The sequence below is a fragment of the Apis florea genome, unplaced genomic scaffold (genome assembly GCF_048593485.1).
Source record: "Apis florea isolate Af1SG1 unplaced genomic scaffold, ASM4859348v1 contig_3773_pilon, whole genome shotgun sequence".
Lineage (NCBI taxonomy): Eukaryota > Metazoa > Arthropoda > Insecta > Hymenoptera > Apidae > Apis > Apis florea.
In genome coordinates, this window is record NW_028256846.1 from 88168 (window position 1) to 112324 (window position 24157).

General features: G+C 43.1%; 1 protein-coding gene across 3 annotated transcripts in view; it reads right to left on the bottom strand.

Moving 5' to 3' along the window:
• Window positions 1-1294: 1294 nt before the first annotated feature.
• fz2 (frizzled 2) overlaps window positions 1295-24157 on the bottom strand; it is a 121746-nt gene continuing 98883 nt past the window's right edge. For all 3 annotated transcript variants that reach the window (XM_086915379.1, XM_086915378.1, XM_086915375.1), the window contains exon 2: window positions 1295-5939. In XM_086915379.1, coding sequence (XP_086771505.1) covers window positions 3655-5886 — 2232 coding nt within the window. In that variant the 5' untranslated portion in view covers window positions 5887-5939 and the 3' untranslated portion in view covers window positions 1295-3654. The remainder of the gene's footprint in view (window positions 5940-24157) is intronic.

Genomic DNA, 24157 nt, shown 5'->3' on the forward strand with positions numbered 1-24157 from the left:
TAAAAAACTTGTACAAAAATGGCGGTCGAACGTAGAATCGAATCAAACAACAAGAGAATATTTCATATATCTTCGAGAAAAAAGAATATAAAAGCTGAGCGAGGAAAACGTACAAAAGAAAAATAGAGGGAGACACGATTCTAATTTCGAAATTCCAAATATATCTATCTTTCCTTATTGTAAAAATTTGAAGAATAAAAAAAAAAATATATATATATATATATATGTATATAAAAGAATCATACCTCGTGAACCAATTTGATGGATGAAATTCCGGAACACACTCGTTACACACAGTATTTTCCATTTTATTGACAATCATCGTGACAAAAAGTGGCTTACAAATACTCGTTATAAACTCCTTTCTCTCGTTTTTCTAACGTCGCGTTCGTTCTTTTCGTCGCATCAATCGTTCTGCCATTGCGATAGCAGCGCACTCTTTCACTTTTTCTTTCCCCTCTGTCTCGTTCTCCCGCCTTTTTTCCTCTCTTCCCACTACTACCGTCAACAATCTCATTTCATCCCATTCCGTCCCATTATTCTTTCTCACTCTTTCCAACGTCACTGATCGTTCACGAACGCGACATTGTCCGTTTTCGCTCGTAACAGCTTGGCGTGATATGTGACACTAAAGGTTCTTTACTCTCACTACTTTACAACATTACACGTGTACGTTTTCGTTTGGCAGGGGTAACCCGTTCGGATTGCGATACGGATTGTGATTTTATTATTTTTTTTTCTTTCTTTTTTTCTTTTTTTTTTTTTTTTTAAGTTGCTTGAGGCAGTTATCGTTTTTCAGTCCTTTTGTTTCTTTCCGTTCCTTTTCATTTCTTACACATATATTTTTCTTGTTCTTTTTTTTCCCCGCGTGCACTCGCATTCTTCCCATCTGCACCACTCACGAGACATCTCGCGGGTCGATCGCAAAATTCCAACAACTGTTAAAAAAGGCAAGCATCGAAGTGAAAATAGAAAAAGTATATAACCGAGATGTTTCACTCTTCAACTACTAGTGTTGAAAGAATTATTCATCTCACATTCACACGCGATTCCACTTTTGAAATGTCCCGTGAAAAAGAACAGAATAGAAACGAGACACGAGATGCGGTCTCGGGAATTGTATTTCTCCTTCTAGTCCTCCCCTTTTTCCTCTAGCGATTAGAAAAATTGTGAAATATCGATATCACATCGCAGAAGCACGCACACGTCTTCGTAATAAAATTTTGTATATGTTTCCACAATCATATATATATATATATATATATATATATATATATATATATATATATTATTTATTTATATATTTATAATGTATATTTGTAACATATATATATATATATTTATATACATATATATGTATATATATATATTTATGTACTTAATGATTTATTTATTTATTCATTCGATTTCGCATTCTGTCAACAGCTACTTGTCTATTGCGCGGATATAAAAAACACTTGAGGTGTGTATGTCTTAATTTGTCTTAATTTTTTTCCCCCGTTTTACCTACAACTTAATCTCGGAATACACAACAGAATTTTTTCTTGTTCTTTTCTCTACGATGATGTGCGAGTATGTACGACAATGTATTTGTATGTATCGATAATACGTGAGTAGGACTGTACGTAGGTCTGTATGTGTCTGTGTGCGTACATACATGATTCAAGTCTCTATTGAAGACAGAAAATCATACGAGATATAAAACAAATCTTATTCGAAATCTCTGCACTTTTTTTTTGTCAGCTACGTTCAAGACGCGTATATTTATATATACATATATATATATAATATCATATACACACACACACAGCACACATATATATGATAATATATATATATATATATAACGATAAAGGTTAAGGGGGGGCTTTCGTTCGGCGGTAAAAAAGACATGTTCGGTATCCGAAATCATGTTTTTAACGTATGTATACATACCGTAAGCACACGTTTTTATTTTCTCTCTTCTCGATGCATTCACGATTGACGCGTTCCTTCGCCCGCGGCAAGACTAGTGGCTCCTTCGAAGCTTTTTTTTTACAGTATTGTTATTTGATACACGTTACTCATTGCACCAAGTTTTCGACACGATTTCTTCACATTTTTACATCGTGTCTCTCATCGACGAAAGATTTTCTTCGAAAGATACTACAAACGAATATCAAAAAGCTCCACGGACTACGAATTACAATATATGCGTAAAAAGGAACGCGCCATTACCGCGACTGCGCAATGCTCGCGTCTGTACATGATGCTTGTGTCGACCGATAAATCGTTTTTGATGATCGTTTCCGTTCCACTTCTCTTTTATATTTACAGCACTTTTATCTAAAAAATCTAAGAATAATATTTACAGTTACCTTCATTCTCCACATTTTTCTTCTTTCCCTTACACGTCTGCGCTATACACTTGCTCGTCGCACTTCACACGATCGACGGCGGTGAGCCTGTATTCATGGTTATGAGTACTTTCATCGCTCGAGATCCTTCGATCAGTCGATCCTTCCCCTTTTCTTATTTAATATTACCGACATTTGCTCGCTCTGACTAAAAAAAATCGTATGAAGTTACAAAAAAAAAAAAAAAACACGCACTTTGGAATGCCGGACCACCGCCGTAACCTTTGAGTAACGACATCTATAGAAAAAGTCCGTGTTTTACACCTATACTTCTGTTACGGCTAGGTTAGATAAATAGACGAGACGATACACGTTAGACGGACATGCGGACTTTACGAGTTCCGCTACGGTATAGTATAAGTATAAGAAAGATTACAGATAGATACGAATAAGAGAGAATTTTCTTGCACACTCGATTCACTCACTCATTACACTACATTCGATCCACGCACTTACGTCACAATCTCACTACACCAGCCGGTCTCGAGCGCCATTTTCCGAATCGTAGCCCTCTAGTGTCGACGCTTTGAAGTTCGATACGTTGCTATATTTCCGCGCTTCAATTCGAATCGCACAGAGAATTCAATTCAACAAAAATTTCGTCCGAATCGGTAATTATTGTATAATAAATCCGTTGGTAGGATCCGTTTGTCCGTTAATCTACAAGTAACGCAGGTTAAAAAAAAAAAAAAAAAAAATGATGTAAAAAAGAATAGAAAAGAGACCCACGATTCGAGACCCACGGAAAAGACACGTACGGGCTAATACGTATATTGGGTAATCGAGGAGAAGCACCGTCGCGAGTCGACGAGGTTGTTCGACACGCGTCGTAAACAGCCACCACCACACCACGGGAGAGGTACCGAGAGAAACGCACGAATCTACCCCTACCACTACCCGACCCCCTTTTTTCTCCCTTTGTTTCAACGTCGTAACAACGACGAATAACTCGTTATCAGGGATCGATTCATACCTCGGTCGCCTGGGTGTAAGAAGGCGCGAGTCCGTGCGCTGGCGTGAGGGGGCCCGTGGTCGATGCCAACGACCTCCTCGAGTATATCGTGGCCGCCGAGTGTGGCGTGTGTGGCGCCGTATGGGGCGCTGTGTGCGGCGTGTGCCTGCGCGAGGCCGAGGCGAAGGGCTAAATGGGCCCGTAGTTGCTAAGGGCGGAAGGCCTCTCTTGTTGCACCGATTGCTGTTGCTGTTGCTGCTGGTCGCAGCCCGCGGTGTTCATGTCGCCTCCCGCCGACTGGTGACGTCATACGTGCGACAGAGGGGGTTGTTTGAGGACGTGATGATGGAGATGATGTTGGGACGCGCTGGCCACGCTGCCAGGCGGTAGTAGAGCGCTTCCAGGCCCCGGGGCCGGTGGATACGGCACTCCTACACGCCCTACTACGCCCTTGATGCTTGTGCTGCCGATACCTCCGCTGACGCCTGTCACGCCTGCTACCATACCCGCGCCACCGCCTCCGTGACCGCCTCCGCCGCTCCCGCCGCTGAACAAACGCCTCCACAGACGTTTCCACGAGTCGACGGTTTTGCCGCTCCATATCCACACGCCTGACGTGATACCTACCGCGAGCGCCATAAAGTACTTGAGCATCAGGACGGAGTAGAGGGGTCTTGCTCTTGGCCGGCAGGGGCACGCCAGCGAATCGAGCCACTCGTTTCTTAACGACGTCTCGTACATGTGGCAGGCCAACACCACCCCGGCCGGTAGGGTGTATAGAACGCTGAACACGCCAATTCTTATCATCAATTTCTCCAACTTGTCCGCCTTCGCCCCCGGTTGACGTTTTATCACCGAACGGATTCTGAACAGGCTCACGAATCCCGCCAGAAGGAAGCTCGTTCCCAGTAGAAGGTAGACGAACAACGGAACCAGGATGAACGATCGCACTCCATCCGGAGCCACCGTGCACACCCCTGCCACCGGATCCCCCGCCACTCCCCCGGCTAGGTACGCCGAGAACGTTTGGACCGCGGGTGCTAGCCACGCCGCCAGATGGAAGTACTGGGAGTACGAGGCTATCGCCTCGTTCCCCCATTTCAGTCCCGCCGCCAGGAACCACGTGAACGCCAGGATCACCCACCAGACCGAAGACGCCATTCCGAAGAAATAGATCATCAGGAAGACGGCCACGCAAGCTTCCGGTCCCTGTGCCCTCGACTTCAGCGCCAACCCATCGCACGCGATCTCCTCGTGGCCGAACACGCTCCTCGACAGGTAGCCGATCGAGACTGCGAAGTAGCAGGCTGACAGGAACACTATCGGCCTCTCAGGATACTTGAAGCGCTGGGTGTCGATCAGAAACGTGGTGACGGTCACGAGCGTGCTTGCGGCGCACAGGCCGCTCCACAGCGCCAGCCACACGGCCGCGAACCCTCGTTCTTCGGAGGTGAGGAACGCCCCGTGGCACGGGAGCGCGCAATTCGGTACTCCTGCAATGTCCTGAATGATGTTCCTGGCGATGCTTATCGGTGGGGCCGGTATGACCCCACTTACGGCCATGCCTGCCAGCCCAGCCCCGTTGCCTATGCTTCCGGTGCTGCTGCCGCTTATCGGTCCCGGAATGACCGTGCCCCCCGCCCCCAGGGGTACGAGGGGTGGCCTGCACCGGCACACGCAATCCCTCGCCCTTTCCCCCGGGGGATGCTGGCAGTTTTTTTGATTTTTCCCTGGCCTACACCTCGGTGGTTGGGTCGTCTTCGACGGCCTGGTCGGGCGCGGTTGCGCCGCGGGCAAAGGCGCGCTGCTCGCTGCTCCTCCGTTACCGGATCCGTATCCGGTGCTGCTCGTGTGATTGTCTTGTTCCATGCACAAGTTCTCGGGGTCACCGTGGGCCGGCAATCTCTCGCAGGCCATCCTCTCCGGCCAGGAGAACCCGTATTGCTGCATCAACGGCGCGCAACCGGCCCTCGCCCTCTCGCACACGCTTCTGCAAGCGGGGAGAGGTTTGGTGTATTCGGGCAAGCAGATCGGCGTGTACATGGAGCACAGGAAGAACTTCAAGTCGGGAGAACATTTGATCTCGACCAACGGCCAGAATTGGTGCACCTCGAGGCCGGCTTCTTCCTGATTGTCGTGATTCAACTCGTTGGGCATCGCCGTCAGATTGTAACCGATCCCCCGACACATCGGGATCGTGATCTCCTCGCATCGCCCGTTTCCATTCACTCCCGTTCCACCGCCGAGGGACGAGTGTCCAACGCCGCTACTGCCACCCCCGACCACGCTGTTACTGCCAGACCCTACCATGCTGCCGGAAGACGAGCCACTGCCAGGTACGCCGCCCACCATCGACGAGGAGGAGGAGGAGGAGGAGGAGGAGGACGACGAAGAACCGCTCGATACCGAGCCCACGTTACTCGCTGGATTGATTGCCGATTCTAATCGCACATTTGGCAATACTGCGAGCACCAGCAATGGTAACAGGGGAGCCATCGTTCGGCTGGGAAGCAGCTTCGTCCGTCGAACGAGTCCCATTTTCGTAGATTGCTTGGCCCCTCTTACTTCTCTGTCGGTCGCATTACTCCGGCCTGCAACGAAAAATTGTTATCTCCTGTTAGTCGCGAATAAAAGATTTTCAACGTAGATTCTTTTTTATCTCTCGCGTGCATCATGTTATTTTTAAATAACAAGTTTAAATCGAAGCTGCTTTAAATTTAAAGAAAAAAAAAAAAAAAAGTAAAATTTACACGATTTCGATAAGAAGAATAAATGATTCTCGAACAAAATAAATTCGGTTAACATATGAAGTAACATAAGCGAGAATATATTTCAGAGTAATGCATATAATTTTCTATGCTATCCATCTCCAACTTTTAGCAAGTTTGTCGCTAATATATGTGTCACCGATAAAACCTGGTCGAACATGGAATATTTTAGCGTATCAATGTATGCGTATCAATTAGATTAATGGATGGACGTTAACGTTATCTTTCAATTTTCTTGCAATCGTATTTCTTCGAATACTATTATTGTTACCCAATTCACAACTGGAGCGTACCGATAAGACTTTAGCCATGCTTTGAAAAAGTCGGGCTCGTGACGTCTGTTCGATTCTTCGAAAGAAATATTTAAAAACTTATTCGTCGTCATTCGATATTTTCGATACGCTCGTTCTTCTCGACGCATATAGATCGATATTGTTTTTTGGAAAATAAAGTAATAATAAAGTAATACACATCCCGATTAATACACGTCTGTTTCTTTATTAATTACGAATACTTTGAAAGTTTTTAACAATCTTTTTGGTTAACTGAAATTCATTTACGCCTCTTACGCATACGTAACAAGTTTTTGATTCCTATTTCATTCGCTCGTATCCCTTCTACAATCGCGTGAAATTATTTTTAAAACAAATCCTTCCCATATAATGTCTATCTCGCTCAATAATCAGCCATCGCCATCGTCTCCAATAAAATCCTTTCTCCATCCCCAACAAAAACGTGTCCAATCCCTTTACGGTGGTACTAATTAAACTCGAGAACGAACTCGGTTCTACTCGCTGCTTGCTTTTTTTTTTCTTTCGTTCTTAAAAAAACAGAAGAAGAAGAAAAAAACATCGAACTAGCATAACATTATATAACGCGAATCTAGAGACGATCACAGCCGACCTTCGTATTTGCATAACCACTCGCCGAATCTCGATTCGTTAAGAGGCCGCCGAAAGACGCGGCTGTCTGCGACCCTAACGAACACGAAGGGCGCGGGGTTCAGGTGGCTGCCGCATAAATCAACGTCCAAAGAGGCTAGATCCTTCGCTGGAGGATCCCAAACCAAAAGAGAGAATACACGCACTCATGCTGAACAGGGAAGGAGGGGAAACTCGTCTCGATTGGCACGCCGTGCGTGTCTTTCACCGAAGAAGAAAAGAAAGGAGCGGAAGATAAGAAAACGAAAAGAGAGATGGAAAATTGGAGGAGCGAGGCGTGCAACGAGCGAATATACGACGATAGTAAGAAAGGTTAACGCGCAACGGAGTGTGCTGCAGCAGCCACGACAGTCGGTGGATCTTATAATAGTCGGAGCCGCGGAAAACACGTGACCGGAGCGAAATGTTATTGTAGGAGGCGGTGTTAGTTTTACCGTTTGTTAACTGCTAGCACCCCAAAGCACGCGCCGCTATTTATAAGACCTAAAACCCGCCACTGTTGCATCTTCTTGCGAGGAACGATTCTCCTCCTCCTCCTCCTCTTCCTTCTCGCTCTCATCTCGGCTACGTGTGTGGCTCGTGGCCGGGACGTGGATTGACACGCGCGAGGAAAGGATCAAGAGAACGCGGTCCTGACCGACGTGGAAAGACCTGTCTCTGAATGGAAGGATTGAGAAAGAACAGAAGGATCGAAGGAAGGCTGCTGTCTAGCCGAGACGGGATGTGTGTTCTTTTCTCTCCTGCTTTTGACTTCCGGTTCGACGTTTTTAAAGGCTGGTTTATACGCTGCCTGCGAATAATCGTCGTTGCATCGCTCAACGTGGACAACCGTGGTAATGGTGAAACCGTTCCGGAAACGCTTTATTAGTCGCTGTTCTAACTTTTGCACAGATAATAAGGAGATGAATATACTTCTCCTCGTGCGATACCGATGATTACTGGCTTTAACAACTTCTTTACAAGAATATTTGAAGAGAAGCTTTATAACCTATCGAGAGGATAGTTTTATTTTATGTGTTAAATTTTATTCGCTAAAATTTATTGGCTATCAAAGATTAAAAGTAGGGCGTTGATCGTTTACTGCGTAAACGTTGCACGTTCGTTTCGCTCTTTTCTCTTTCAATGTTTTCGAGAAGAATAGATTTAAATCTATTTCGCAAAGCGTATAGATTTTTAACGAATTTATAAAGTAAATGGAAAAGTCTAAATATATTAGAGATAAAAATTTAAATCGAAAAGACGAGAAAACAATGATTATTTTTACACCATCCGTTTAAAATTTGTCAAAGAATCGTATCGTATCTATAATCCATATATAGCACAATCCTGCTAAAAGAAAAAACTGTTAACACACAATGTAAATATTATTCGTTGGGCAACGTCTGTCGGTGAAATAAATTTTGAAACGAAAGGAAGGAAGATTTGAGATTATAGTTCGCGGTTTTAAACCATTCTTTCGTCATGAACAATGGTATTCAAACGAAAGGATGAGAGACTCGAGGGAGAAGACCTCGAGAATCAAGGATCCTTAAAAGCTCTAGTTTTTTTTAAATGTTGCAATCCGCAAGTGGCTAGTCGATCGTCGACGTCTCGAAACGAATGCGCGGCACTCACCCAATGCCGCTTTTAATGAAGAAGAAACGTATAAAGAGCGCGTCTCCGCCCTTTTTCATGGCAGCATTCAACCAGAGAAAAGATCAACCGAGTGGAATGAGAATTCGATATTCATAACCGTCGACTCGTAATGTCTCGAATTTAATCGGTATTTTCGTAAAACATAATCACCTTGTGCATCAATCGACACGATCATTTTTATCTTCTAACCACCCCTCTCTCTCTCTCTCTATCGAGACTCCCCCATATTTGGAAACACGTGAGTCACGCGAGCGAAACGTACACACCCACGCAAGATATCCTTTGTTTTATTGCGTGAACCTCGCACACGATTTATCGACACGTGACGGCTAATGGAACTACAATTTTCCCTCCGCAAAATTCATAAACAATCAACTTGCGATTTCAAATAATAAATCTTCCGAAGCGTAACCATTTCCACTCTCGATCGAATCGAAATAACGAGCCATTTCCAAACGAGCGATTCAATTAAAAACACCTTCGTGGCCCATCATCATCATCATCATCATCATCATCATTACTGTCTCCTACACAAGCGCCGATCAACGCAAATAATACGCAAACAATGCATTGTTCACGGATGGAACGTAAAAAAAAAAAAAATAAAAAATAAAAAAAACAGACGAGGAAACGTGCACAACACCTTTTCGATTATTAATCGCCACGTGGCCGAACCATCGTAATTCATCCGGTCAAACGGATACACCACACTCGGCTCGCCTTATACCGGAACACGATCACGCGCGATTCGATCGATCGATCGATCGTTAATCGTCCAACAACAACGTGCACAGCTTATTGACGCGTCCAGGCTGGCCCACGACTGGAAATTATCGCGTTTTCGAACGCGATACCCGGCTTGGGAACGAGCTTCGCTTATTATTCCGGCCTCACCTTGGCGCTCCTTCCCTCTACGTGACTTACCACGCGCCACCACTCACCACCACCATCTTCTTGTTCTCGAGAAACGCGGGATTCGTGACGAAGACGATGCTTCTCTCTCTCTCTCTCTCTATCTCTCGACCCGCTATAATTCCCCATTAAGGAACATTTTCGCGGGAATAACGTTCCTCCACACCGAGGAGACGAAGGCGAAAGAGGGGGGATGTTTCGTGTAATGAATCAGTTTTAAAGGCCTCGCCCCCTTGGCCGGGAATACGCGTTTTCGCGTTTGGCGGCGGTTGTTGTTTGGCTTATGATTTATTTCTCTCGCATGCAAATCCCGCGCGCCCTGCTTCTTCTCCTTCTTCTTCTTCTTCTGGTTTCTTTCCTGGGATGTGGGCGGGGCGAGAATATTTCCGAGGGAATTTTTCTTGGGACGTCTCTTCTGATTGCGAGGGAAGAGCTTTTTTTTTTTTTTTCGAAAGGGTTTCTTTTCAAGGCGATGGTAGCTCCAACTGGTCTAATCTCTCTTGAAGAATTGCTTTATTAAAAGGGGACTCCTCTTCTTTTTCGTCTTTTTGATACTGGTAATTGTGTGACGTAACATTTAATCGGTTGGGTTTAATTTCTATTTGCACGCGCGTGGATATTATTCCATATAAACGCAAGGATTCTGTTGAATATTAAGAATTGTTAAGAAAAATAGAAGAAGCAAATTCGGGGATAATAATGTATCAGTTCCATAAATTTCTGGTATAGTATAATTTATAGATTATAAAAAATTATTACTTTCAAAAATGGATTCTCATCTATAAAATATTGAGAATTAATATAACAAGAAATCTTTATATCTCCTGAACTTTTATTTCTTTGGGGTTATTATTATTGAAGATATTTCTTTTTTTTTTTTTTCATTATTATTGCATTATTAATATTCATACAGAAGTATAAAAATGTCAATTATACTCGATTCCCTATCAGAATTTTTAATGAAAGCGATAAAAATTTATCTTCGAAAGATAAATTAAGAATACAAAAGTGATAAAAAGGCTCGTATAAATTCTTTTCCCCGGTCACGAGCAATTTTTTAAAGCGGTTGATAGGTCACGTACGAAAACAAACGTCGGAAGAATGTTAGGTATAAAAAGAAAAGAGAAGGCCTTCTCTCCTCCGACCAATTGGATTTCCGAGCAGGGATTCGAACTCGAATTTTTCTTTCACCCGTGCCTGACTGCTTTAACCAATTAAGCTGTCCAGCCTGTCAACAGATCCTTTCTCCAATGAGTCACACGCTCATAACGGCGTTGATAAATGCGGGCGTCCTTGGTCACGTATGAAATTAAGATTAAAAGAAAGAAAAAAATAAAATAAAAGGGGGGGGGGGAGGGAGGGGAAACCCAATAAACACGAGATATTGAATTAGAAAGACAAATTTTCCATCAGGGATTAAATAAATAATTCTTTCCACGATGGAAAATGTTCTTCCCTAATGAATATTCCGAACGTTAATTCTTGGCAACGAGCAAGTATACTCTATTATTCCCAACGAAACAATGAGAGCCATACCAATAATTCTGTATGGAAATCGTGGTAAATGTTCGGATACCAGCTATTATTGCAATAATAACGAGTTGATTGATAGTTTCACAGACTCGCGTATCGCACATACCCGTGGGATAATTACCATTATAATTAGTATATTAAATCATACCAACCCAATTCAATTTATGTCGAAACGACTTGCAACGGAGAATATCTTTAATATCATTAAACATTAACGATTCGAATTTGCCATAAATTACCTTCCAATTATTTTTGCGATGTACGCAAAAATGGGATATTATATTTTGTAATTAGCCATAAAATTGAATATCTTCGACAAACCTTCTTACTTACGGAAACTGCGTTTAATTTTAACAACCTTAATTTTCGACGACAAAAGGGATAAATTAAATTAGATCAAATTGAAAAATGAACGAACGAAATATTAAGATGAAAAACAGAAAGACTCGAATTAAAATCAAGACTCGAAATCAGGAATCACGAGGAGCAAACATCGAACCGTGCACGAGTGCATTCAACAGCATTGAGCGTGACGCAGCGAAAGGGTTGCTTCCCTCCATCTTGTCAAAATACCGTCACTCAAGATAACAAACCGTAATTGAAACTAAATTCCATCCCGCGCGGAGAGGGACGGAACGAGGCATCGACGATTCGATCAGGGGGATAATACTTGGCTCGAGCTCGAGCGAATCAAAGTACGCTCTCGAGCATCTAAAAGCTAAATGAGAAATCATCCCAGGACACGGAGAGCCCCGCTCTCGATTCGTCTCAGCGTCGCGTTTTCTCTCCCTCTCGTGGAAGGATTTCTATATACTCTCTGATCAGAGCGCGCGCGAGAAGCGGCCAATTTGTCGACGCCAGGTGATCATAATTCACGGTGAACGAGCATCATCCTGTGCTCGTTCAAAGAGGATGCGTCAGGAAATCGCGTGAAAAGGGCTCGAGGGCTCGCGTTGCCTCATCTTCCTAGCTGCACGGCCATCTGTAGCAAGTTGTTTCATAGATGAAGCTCCGCCATTCTGGATACCGTGTCGCTTTGGAGAGAAGAAGGTACGAGTTCTTCATAACTCTGCGTAAAACGAGAATCGTTGAAAAAAGTACGAGTCTGATTGGATGATTCCAACGGATCTGATGGATTTACAGAAATTATACGCATATTGGCTGGGAATATTATCTAGGCTTTGACCGTTATTCCAAATTGGTCGATTAGGTTAATTAAAGATCCCTATTATCGTGATATTATTGGATAGTTATAGAGTTTTCTAATTATAGTTAGGAAATTATTTAATGATAGTTTGACGTATTCGCGATGGCTCGTCTGTTTATTTACAGAGGAAAAGGCCATTTATAGGTTTGGTATTTTTTATATTCCTCCACAGATGCGCAAACGGATGTTTCAAAATTGATGACGAAGATCAGGATTTACTACGTTATCCGTATTCTTGGCTTTGATTTGAAATAGTTATTTACGAATCTTTTCCAGAACTTTAATAGCCAGCATAGATAATACCTGAGAAATATCATCTTTAGTCACACGATGATTGACAGCTAATGGACATTTGGCATATTCCTGGACAAATTATATACGAGTTTCTTTCCTTAATTGCAATTCCCTTAACAACTAACTCTCGCTCCCCCTATTACTTACCATCCTGCAAAAAGCATCGAATAATATACAAATTTTATTTTTCACATCCCACATTAAGAATGCTCTGTAAAAAGCAAATTCCAAGAATTAGCAATAAACGTCCAACAATAAACGATATCGATAAAGAATACAACTGATTGAACGAAGAATATATATATATATATTTAAATCCATTCTCCTCCTCCCTTATAACAAACATTTCTCGTCCAAGTAAACTTTTAATTTCTCGACCAGATAATGTACACACCCTGTGAAACACATCCTTCAAACACAACTCTCTCTCTCCCCTTCTCTCTCCATATCACGAACGGAGAGAGAGGAGACGGACTTGGCACGAGAGCACAATTCGAAAGAAGAAATCTTAGGAGGCCTCGACGAGAAAGAGAGATAGAGATGCATAAATCAAACCGATCGTGGAGATTTATGGCGAGGTATGGATAAGGTGGTGGTGTGCTCGCGACGCTCGTTAGTTGGCAAAACTGACGGCGCACGGTGTCAGGTTTTATATCAAATCGCGCGTCACAGGCATTAATCACGAATTCAAGCGGAGAACAGGCTCACGGGGTGAAGGGGTGGTGGGGGTACGTAACACGAACAACGAAATCGCTCGCCAGGTTTCCTCGCTGTCTCGTTCCTTCGTCCTAGCTCCACTCTCTCGTTCGTTTATCTCATTGTGCTCTCTCTCTGAGTAGACGCGCGCGAGTCGCGCCGCGGGACAGGCTGAATACGGAGCTTGGAGCGGGTTCGACGCGGAATGTTAATAATTGAAGCTCGTGCAAGGGAGGTCGGATGCTGGGGGGAGGGAGAGTGTATATCGGCTCGCTGAATGTCTGCGCGCTGAAACAAACTTGTTAATCCTTTCGCGCGCACCACTGTCTGCCTCGAGCCCCCTTTGAAATCGTAATGGAGTTTCGACGCGTTATTATTCCGCCTGCTGTATTTAGCGGGACGAGGAAACCGGACTCCATCGCCGTGGTTAAGTAGGAGGGAATCGAGGAAATTGAAAATCGCTTCCTTGCGATTTACTCGTGTCTTGTGGGTGAGGATCGAGATATGCTGTTGGAGATAAGGTGGAACGTGGATGTTTCAACAATTCTTTATCTGTAATATCTCGTGATTTTGTGCATATCTCTTTCGATAAAGACGATAAAGTCGAATAAAGTTCGTTTTATTCAGGACATATAAATCGATGTATAAATTAGATATAGATCAATCATTTTAAATATAATTTTCGTAACGCAAATTTTCTTTGAATAGGGTGAAAATTTTGTGGAAGGAAAGTACGGAAATGATGCGCAAAATTATCATCGAATTCGAAAGCTTTCTCATCGAGGCTAAAATTTAAACGTTAAAGTTTCGCTCGAAATTCGCCCGAATTAAAACTCTGCTTGCTCATAAAGTTTCGAAAACAAAGTTGGAGTGCTTTTCACGGAACGAAGAAGCTCGAAACGTACTAGAAACTACGGTAACAAAAAATTCTGGTTATTATTTCTCTGCATCGTGAAGGCACAATCTCCATCCCACTAACGTTAATTCATTCGGTTAATAAGTAGTCAGCTATCTAAATGTTACACAGCTACGTAACCGTGGAGAACTCTTTCTATTTTCGAACAATATTTGGCAAAACGAGCAAAAGTCTAGACACCTGTTGCAAGTCTAGCCGGAAAACGAGCCACTTTTCGCCGGCAAATACCAACCCTTTGCGAGCCGAATAGCCAGCGAATGCTATTCGAGCTTCCATGGAGAACAAAAATCCATATGTCTCTAAGCCAAACCGTCTCCGATCCTCCATTTTTCGCGATGCAATACTTTACTTATCTGAAATAAATTCTAATTTACTTAATTCTTATTGGATCGATCTTATTATAGAGAAATTTTTAACCCCTCCGAGTGTACAATAATATATAATTACGAAGAATTCAGAATAATTTATAACAGTAAAATTTAATCGTTTCAATATTCCCTAAATATTTAAATATCCCTAGCATTTCTTTATACGTACAATCAATCGTATCGATCGAAAGTTCTATCCAATAATAATAAACTCTCTCAATCCAAATGTAAAATCTCTCTCGTGAAAGATCGTGCAAAAGATCTACGCTTTTGAAAATTTGATTAAAATTTAATCTCTCACACCGCTCAAGAAACAAGAACAACAAAAACTTGATTATCCCCCAACACAGGCCGAGATAAAAATGGAATTCCACCGCATCCCATTTCCTTAAAACTACGTACGTGAATCCCACCACGTGGTCCGATTTAACGGGCAAAAAGCCTCACCACCAACACCGCCTCGTCGCCCAGAATCGTTTATAATTCATCGCGAATAAACAACAGGAGGTGAACGATGGAGTACCCCTCCCCCCTTCCTCCATAAACGGCGAAATTAATTCCTTCCGAGAAGACCTCGATCGGGGGGGGCCAGAGAGCGGTGTTAATTATAGACGAAACGCGCGCGTCAAACGTTCGATATTCTCTCTCTCTCTCTCTCTCTGGAATGGCAAAGTCCACTCTTCCAAAGCCCGGCCCCTGATTGGTCAAGACTCGAAACATAACCTCGAGGCGGAATTTCGAATCGGCGTCCCGTCGCGCGACGCGTCGTTGCATGATGGATCGACAACCGTGGAATAAAAATCGCCGAAGGGAACGACGACGGGTTACAACAGCGCGGACGGAGCGAGGGAGGTGGTGGTGGCAGCGAGAGAAAGGAGGGAGGGGAGGGACACGAGTGACCTACGGGTTTTCGTGGAAGACACGAAAGAAGAATAAATTCCGTCGAATAAATTCTATTCGCGGACCCGCAAAACTCCTCCCCTCGCCTTTCTGTCTTATATTCTTCTCCTCCTTTCGAATATATATATATACGCGTCGACGTTTTTTGCATAAATTATCCCGCGTTTGCCGCGGGAGGTCTGTCGCGAAGGACTGCTCCTTTCTCGATAGAGAGGAAATATTTAAGAGCGACGCTCGTTTTATTTCGCGCTTACTTCCCTGCCCCCCTTGCCTTTCTTCTTCCGATCCTATCCTTTTCCTTTCTCCTCTTATTTTCACTTCTTCTTCTTATTTTTCCTTTTTTTACATTTGCCTCGTCGATTTCGTATTTCGATCGTGGAATCGTTTCGAAGAAGGGGGAGGCGGAGGGGCATCTTGGAAAATATATATATATAGAGATATTTTTCTCGCGTGAGAAGGATCGTAAAAATGCGATAAGAATTTGTGAAGAAGGAAGCTTCCCGGGCGGAACACAACCCTTCCAGAGATTCGAGATGCTTCCCCGTCGCTGTCAGAGCGAGTAAATTATTGGCGCGTTTTTCGAATACGGAACAACGCTGAGAGGTGTAATTTTCTTTTCGAGACTCTGGCAAGAATCGAAGAATAATAAAATAATAAGTTGAATCGTTGTTCAAAGATCCCTTCTATATCTCTGTATCGCGTCTCAATACTATTAAAACTATTGTCGTTAATTTGTATTTGTAATTTTTAGAGTATCAAAAATTAAGGAATGTTGAACGATAAAGACGTATTTTTCAAATCGTTGCTACTTTTGTAACAAGGATAATGAATAAGGATAAAAATCGTAGGTAGCCGTGATAAAGCAATGGTAAAAATTTAAACATCGAAATCACTTGCTCGAAACGAAATTACGTGGAATTGAAGATTTCCGAGTAAACACCGGTTCGTGCTGGTATTTTATTGTATGTAATTTAAATAAATTAGGATAAGTCGCCGGAGTTGGTTAAGGATTCCTGGAAACGAAGAAAAAGAAGATCCAGGATGTGACGAGATGTTATCAACGGCGTAAAGGTGTACCAAACCTTGGCGTATATATCTCCATAAATCAATTCAAATTACTTGCAACATCCATGGAGTACAGAAACTCATCTTGCACGGGGTTTAAATGACGAAGCGTTAAAAATATATCAGGAGAGCAAAGGAAGAGTTAACAGACAGGTCTCTACTTTGAAACGCTACACCTCCACCTCGATATCACGTTTCGTGGTTAAGTTTCACGCTTTGCATATTAAAAATAACGACGTTAATAAATTATCGTTTCACATTGTAAACGCCGTCTCGGTAATAACGGTTAGAGAAAAAAATTTCCACGTGATATTTTCTACATCGATATTTCTACCTACGCGTCGCAAAATTGAATCTTATCTCTTATTTCCTCTTTCCTTTTTTTTTTTTTTTTCCCTAACAATCTCTCTTGTCTTCATTTTTTCGAAATATATATATAAAAGAAGAAACAAATTTATACTGCTTCCAAATTATCAAGGAAATTATAAGTTATAACGCAAGAAGAGAAATTCAAAAAAAAAAGTGAGCATTACTTGTTCGATCTCCAATCTCTTTTCAATTAATTTCCACCATGCGCTTTTTCATTCGAATAATTAAATAGCATATTAAAGTAAATGGTTAAAGCAGTATTGTCACGTGTTAAATTAATAACTATTAATGCCAAACGGAATTAATCACGTTTCTCGTAACTCTACGGGTAGGGGGGGAGGAAGAAAAGATATTGAAAATGTTGAATCGCGGGATAAATGGTCGGCCATTAATTAAAATTATCCCGGCTTGTTTCGATCGATCGAATGAGAAGCACTGACCGAGTCGATGCAGACAAACGACAGGTAAAATATGTCCGCTGTCGCTCCAAACATTTTGCACGGGACGAAGATATACGTGGAACACAGCGTTAGAGGAGGGGGAGAAACTCGCGAAAGAAACGCGGATTTTGCTCGATGAAAAATCGTCACGGTGCTTCTTCGTCGCGTCGATCGATCCTTTCTTGACGTTCAATCTCCACGGAAGTCCATCTCCTCATCGCCGATTCCCCTCCGCCTCTTCACGATGACGCGATTACCGAGCGAATAGTGATTTATACTTCTGCTACTCTGCACTCTCGTGCAGTGACGAAGGGGGATTTTATTTAATTTGACAGGAAACTTTTGTTCCTTTTTCTATTTAATCCTCAGACAATGCCTGCCTTCAACTGAAACTTTTAACTAACTCCCTTAGTTTTTTCTTAACTCGTCACAGGATTTTCGACGAATTGCATCATAGATATCAAGGTATAAATGTATTTATCTTAGAAGCTTTTTTTTTTCATTTGGAAAAATGATTTTCACGCGACATTTCATAACCTTTTAAACTTTTCACGGTAAATCTTGATAGAGAGAGAGAGAGAGGGCGTGCTATAAAGAATAGTTTGTAATTTCCATATTTTAAATGTTACCACACGTAATACAATTATTAAGATTTATTGGCTATGAAAAGCTGAAAGCTATAAAGTTCCAAGAATTTTGATGACGAAAGAATAATTTCCTGTGTTGCCTGCTTTGAAATCCTCGCAATTTTATTACCCTGTCAAAGAGTTAATGTAACGTACAAGTTATATTATTTAACACTTACAATACATAAGTGAACACCTATGCGAGTCTTAAATCTTATTTTATCTACCTACTTATCATTGTTTTATACTTCCTACCTCCCAAGTTGTGCAATACATAACCAATTATAATTATTCTTTACAAAATCACGTATTATTATCACCATGGAATACCATAAAATTTCGAAGGGTTCAAAAATTAATTTACAATTTTTTTTCCCCGCATCGATCTTTTAAATTTTAAATTATCCCATAAATTACAAATCTCCCGTGCGAATCGAAATCGCGCAACTCACGCTCCAATCTCAAATATTTGCCTAATATCCACGCCCGTCGCGCAAACAACGCTAAAATTTATTCATCCATTCCCCCCCCCCTCCCCCAAAAAAGGGAGCAGAACTTTATCCAGTGGCCAAGTGAACAACACGCGAATATACAACGGATCAATCGGTACGGTTACCCGGAAATAAACTGGGCGGCGGGTTTCATCGGCACGGTGGTCCCATAAAACGTCCCGTGGAAGCGTGTCGAGAGTCGCGTTTAAACGGTCATTAACGCGATCCGTGTAAACACAAATCACGATCCGCGTTAATAACCGGATGATGCCCCGGCATTAATTAACGCCACTGGAGTCCAAAGCGGCGCGAAAGTGGCCCGTAAATTTGAATTAAACCGCGATATAGTGGACGGCCAACCGTCCTCGAATTAAATACTCGCGAATCGGAACGAATCGTTCCAAAGATTCTTATCAATGGGCGAGCACCCGTTACTCTGGATTAATGGAAAATCGTGATTAATGGGTCCGATCCTCTCCCCAATCGATATCCAAGTTCGTGTAATTTACGCCCGGCCGAAAATAATGCCGATCGAGCCGATTCGCGCATTATATATCGTTGGAGGATCGATGAATTCGTCCGGTAGAAACGTGTTTCCGGCCGAGTTTATGCTGGTTCCGCGTTTATCGACGAGGCGCATCGCTGTTAAAACGGCAATCGAAAACGCATCAGGGAAATTTGCAGGTATTCCATTCCACACAGTGGAATCGAACGAAGCGTGGTCTATGCGCAGCTTGCGAGTTTGTAAGATTGTTTTTTTTGTAACGTATACGTGTGCAAGGATCGTAGGTAATGAGGGATTTCCAAGTTGCAATTTTGTTTATCTCGAAATCGGATCGACAGATGCGGATCCGGAAATTCGAGTATCAAGTCTCACTTTGGATAATTAATGATAATTTGGATGTATCGATGTGTTTGATACGAGCCGCGTTATTGCGATATCGCGTGTCCTCTTTTCATGAAATATTTTTAAGTATCTTATTATTGTATAAATGTAGAAGAGAAGAAATTATAAGACGGATCTGTAACTTTAAACGGGGCATACAGGCATATTTGGTAAAAAGGAATAAAAAAAGAAAAAAAAAGCGTTTAATTTAATTATTATCATACATAATTATCCTATATCTTGGTAGAAATATTTAATGAACTTAATTAATTTAACTCATCGTACGAGATACGAGTATTATCGGTAGAATTAAAACGAATGTGGACACTCAGAAAACCAATTTAAAATAACAATTAATTTCTCAACCTTATCAAGTTTAATTTAATCTATAAAAAAAGGAGGGAGGGGGGAACATGCCTCCAGTGTCTAAGAATAACTTTCATTATCTCTGTCCGCTTTCTATCTCACATTCAAGTTAAATTAAAACGATCCCCACCACTCTCCATAACTCCATAAACATTTTCCACAGGAGAGACACCATCACCACCACCACCAACGACAACAACAACATCCAAACGCGGAATTTTCATTTTCACGCGGAACGAAAATTATCAAAACTTTACCCGGTTAAACGTTCTTCTTCTGCTTGGTGCTAAACTTTTACGAGACCGGTCCCCATTTTTCCATATTATACTCGCCGCAACCGGAACCTCCTCCGGTCTCGCTCAACGATATTACCGACCGAGCCACGCTCGGAGGCGCCCGTGGCGTTCGTACGCGCACCAACACTCGTTTCTCAGTGTTATCTCGAGGAAAAGGTGGGCGGTTTGCGAGCGTTTCTAAGATTGGCCGATGCGGCAACCCCGAGGGCAGCCAAAGGAATAGGGAATGCGAAAACAAAACTCGATTTCGCAGACGTCCGTATATACAAAGACGAGTTTATTAACCCTCGGATGGCGCGATCCACGATAAAATTTTATTTCTGTACCCCTTGCTCCAAGTAATATTTACTTTAACCTTAAACAAAGAACCTTCTTAAAGAAACATTTGACGAACTACGATTCTATTCAATTCCGCTGCAAACTTCACAAATATTTGAAACGAATAAAAAAAAAAAAAAAAAAAAAAGACTTCCGCAACGCTGGAACAAGGAGAAAACGGAAAGAGGAGAGGAGAGGAGAGGAGAGGAGAGAGAACGAAGTGGGGCAAGTCGCGAAAGGACCGATAACCGGAACTATTTATTAGAGCCCCATGGCGATACGCGGTCGCGACGCAACCAGTCGTGGGGCCTTTTATGCGATTATAAAGCGCGCTTTGTACACGTTTCCATGCGGCGTCCATGCGTTCCGCCTCTAATAAACTCTATATATCTTATTCTGGGACAGGCAGCGCCAACGGTGGCGCGCAAACATCGGAATTTCTTTTTCGAGCCGGTGACACGCGCGAGCGTAATCGCGACCGATCGTGCGACAGGTAAAAAGTGCGCAGAGGTATTCCTGATACTCGCCTACGTCGAGGCGGCTAATATACGATCTCTGTGGGAGTAATCGCGTCGTGGAATTAAGGCACGTGATCGTGGCGCTTCCCCTAACGAGATAATTTCTTTTTATTTCGCTCGTCGATGACCTGGTATACGAGATTGGATTGGTGGGTCTTGGAATTTTCTAAACGGATGACAGGTGCTCGAATTTTTATATATATATATAGAAAAAGATGATCGTGCGGAGGAGGTTGCTTGTTAAAGAAAAGAGTAAAATAAAAATGTACAAGTTATCGAAAGTAAAGTGGTTGTCACGATGAAATATACGAGGGTTCTATCGCTTGATCGCTTGTTTCGAAGTGTATGGGAACTCAACCTTAAGTTGACTACCAAAAGACATTTAGAATGAATCACTGGGCTGAAGGCATACATGAATAATGGATCAGTCACGTGTGCTGGTTTCTTCATCAAATGAGAAGCAATGATAAATGCAGGTTATTTACCGAAAGATAAGTAAAAATATCATCGTTGGGAAATATTCATCATTTTCCATACCGCGTAGGAAAATCGTTCCAACAACTTTTGCTTTTGCAATAAAGGTACGAATATATAATCTTAGATTAATCGATATTTCTACGAGGTAGAAGAAATAATTGTTGGATTGAATATTGTAGAAATTTCCTCCTCGATTTCAGAACTTTCTTCAATAACTTTCTAACAACTGTGCAACGAGTGTGCAAGAAGTGGCTTCGTAACGACTCTCGATCGAGTCGCATTCTTTTAGCAACGCACAATTTTATCACGGCAAATCCTCGATTTTGCCACGACTTCAACCGTTCTATCCACACCTGCACAATCTTCGAATCACTCGATACTTTCATTCCATCTCGTTCTTATGCCGAAATTTTAAAACTTTATGATCCTTTATCAACCCACTCCTACGACAAAAGGTTAGATCTATCTTATCACGCCGAATTCAACCCGAAACAGCAAAAGACACGGCTATCCTTTCACACCTCGTCTTCCGTATTTCCATCACGGAGGAGAAGAACCTTCGACACAGGATACGACGATTGATGCACGCTATTCAACATCGCGAGAAAACAAACACGTATTCGTGTTACCAGAACCGCAGAGAAGAAGAGGAAGAAGCGAAAGAGAAAAAGAACAACACGACGAGCTATAGAGTTCCGGGCCAAGAGTGCGGTGAGCTCCTTTTCAACTTCGAACGACCAACCTCCCTCCCTCTCCTCCTCCTTACCCTCCTTTTCTCGTCCAGTCGAACGGGTTCAAGTCGAAGCGAAGGTGAAACCCGAGGAGAGTTCACCAGCAAAGGAAGTGGTTCGGGTATTGGGATCCACTTTAAAGTTGACACCTCGCGCGTTGGCCCGTTTTCTCTCCTCGTTAAGGGTTGGGGGAGGGGGAAGCGCGGCCAGGCCTCGCCGAAATACCGGTTGCGTGTTCCGGTGTGCGATTACGATGGTCGTCTGCATCCTGATCACGCGACATCGCGCGCGCCTTCTTCTTCTTCTCCTTTCTTCGATCCCTCGTGAAACACTAGCCTCCCGGAGGAGGATAAACGGAGGGCGTGAAAGAGCACAGAGGACACCGGAGTGGAGGGAATCCAGGGAAGCGTTAACACGAGGATACGTACAACAAACACGCTTCTTCTCGAGAATGAATAGCGCGGCGGCAATCATTTTCTTATGTTAATTAAGGCGTTGGGTTAAGAGATAGTTGTGAGAACGAAGAAGAAACGGTCGGATATTTTCGACGAATAAATTTTAACTACGATGCTCGAGAGAAAAAGCCTCGGTCAGCAGCCTCACAATTACGCCTCGCAATTCTAATTGCTTTCACGGTGTTGAAAAAAAAGAAAAAAAAAAAAAAATTGATGCTACGTTTCCAGAAGAAAGATACTCGATGCGCAATAACTCGTATCTATAACGATCTCGAAGAACGATTCGATGAAAGATTAGAATTTACGATTACGAACTTAACCCCTTCCCCTATTATCATCTGACTCGTGATGAAGATTTCGGCCCAAACACGAATAGCCACGAGTGGAACTGAATTTTTCCAATCGAGATTTAACTTTTACCAGCACGCCACGAGAAAATCACGATTCTTATAATCTACAAGTTGCAAAGTTGTCCTAAGTGCTTGGGCCCAGATTTCGTCGAGCCAAACGAGATACGGAAATTCCATCGTTCCAACATTTCTTCATCTTCATCTTCGAAACCACGAAAGTATCCAAGGAAATATCGCGAAGTATACGAAAAACCGAAATACACGAACAACGCGAATAGCATAAATCCGAAAAAGCATTTTCTCCGGCAATATCGCGGCTCCATCGCCGTGACATTTCTACCCCCCCTTGTAGAAGCGGGAAACGCGTCACTGGGCGAGCGAGCAAGCGCACAACTACCGGCATTTCCACCGCGAAACAATAATCCAGGGGTTAATGGCAGCGCGGTGTGCCACCACGAGGACGACAGAGGCGGTTCGCAGCCGCTTTTGTCCTGGCTGGCGAGTTTACAGCTCGCTCGTCTCCTCTCGTTGGGCACGAGAGTAAACGCGGCCAGGAAAGGATTACACAGCCCCGTGTCACGCCTATCCCTCTCTCCATCCTCCTATCTAGCCCCCCTCGCGCGCAAACTCGATCCTCTCACCCTCCCTCTCGTTTCTCTTTTTCTCCTTTCCGTGTATTCTCCAACGACACACACGCATCGTGTGTACACGCTAATTAATTAGGAGTGAATTATGGATTCGTTGGGCCCGTTAATTGGACCCGTTCGTTCCTCCCGCGGAAACGACGCGCCCGATGCGTGTCCGCTCAGAGCGCGTTTCCTCTCCTCCTCCTCCTCGCAACCGGCTGGGGCCGTCACTCCTTTCCTTCGGGGCGGATGCACCAAACGACCCCCCCGTTGTATACGGCGCTCGTAACTCGTGCGCTATCGACGTTATCGAGCGCCGTTTTGCCGTGCTGGTGTCTGACAGGGCCGCAGCAACCACCGATCGGTTGTTGTTGCGAACTCTCTCTCTCTCTCTCTCTCTCTCTCTCTCTCTCTCTCTCTCTCTCTCTCTCTCTCTTGGCAAAGGAGATTCGGGGATACGATCGATCGTTGCGGGCATTTGGAATCGAGTCTGAAATCGTCTTACGGGGTGGAAATTTGTTTATGGGAACGCGATGATCGAGGTAAGAAAGAGAATTGTTCAGACGATCTTCCGTGTCGATTGGATCTAGAAATTTCATAAACTCGAATCGATCTTGAATAAATC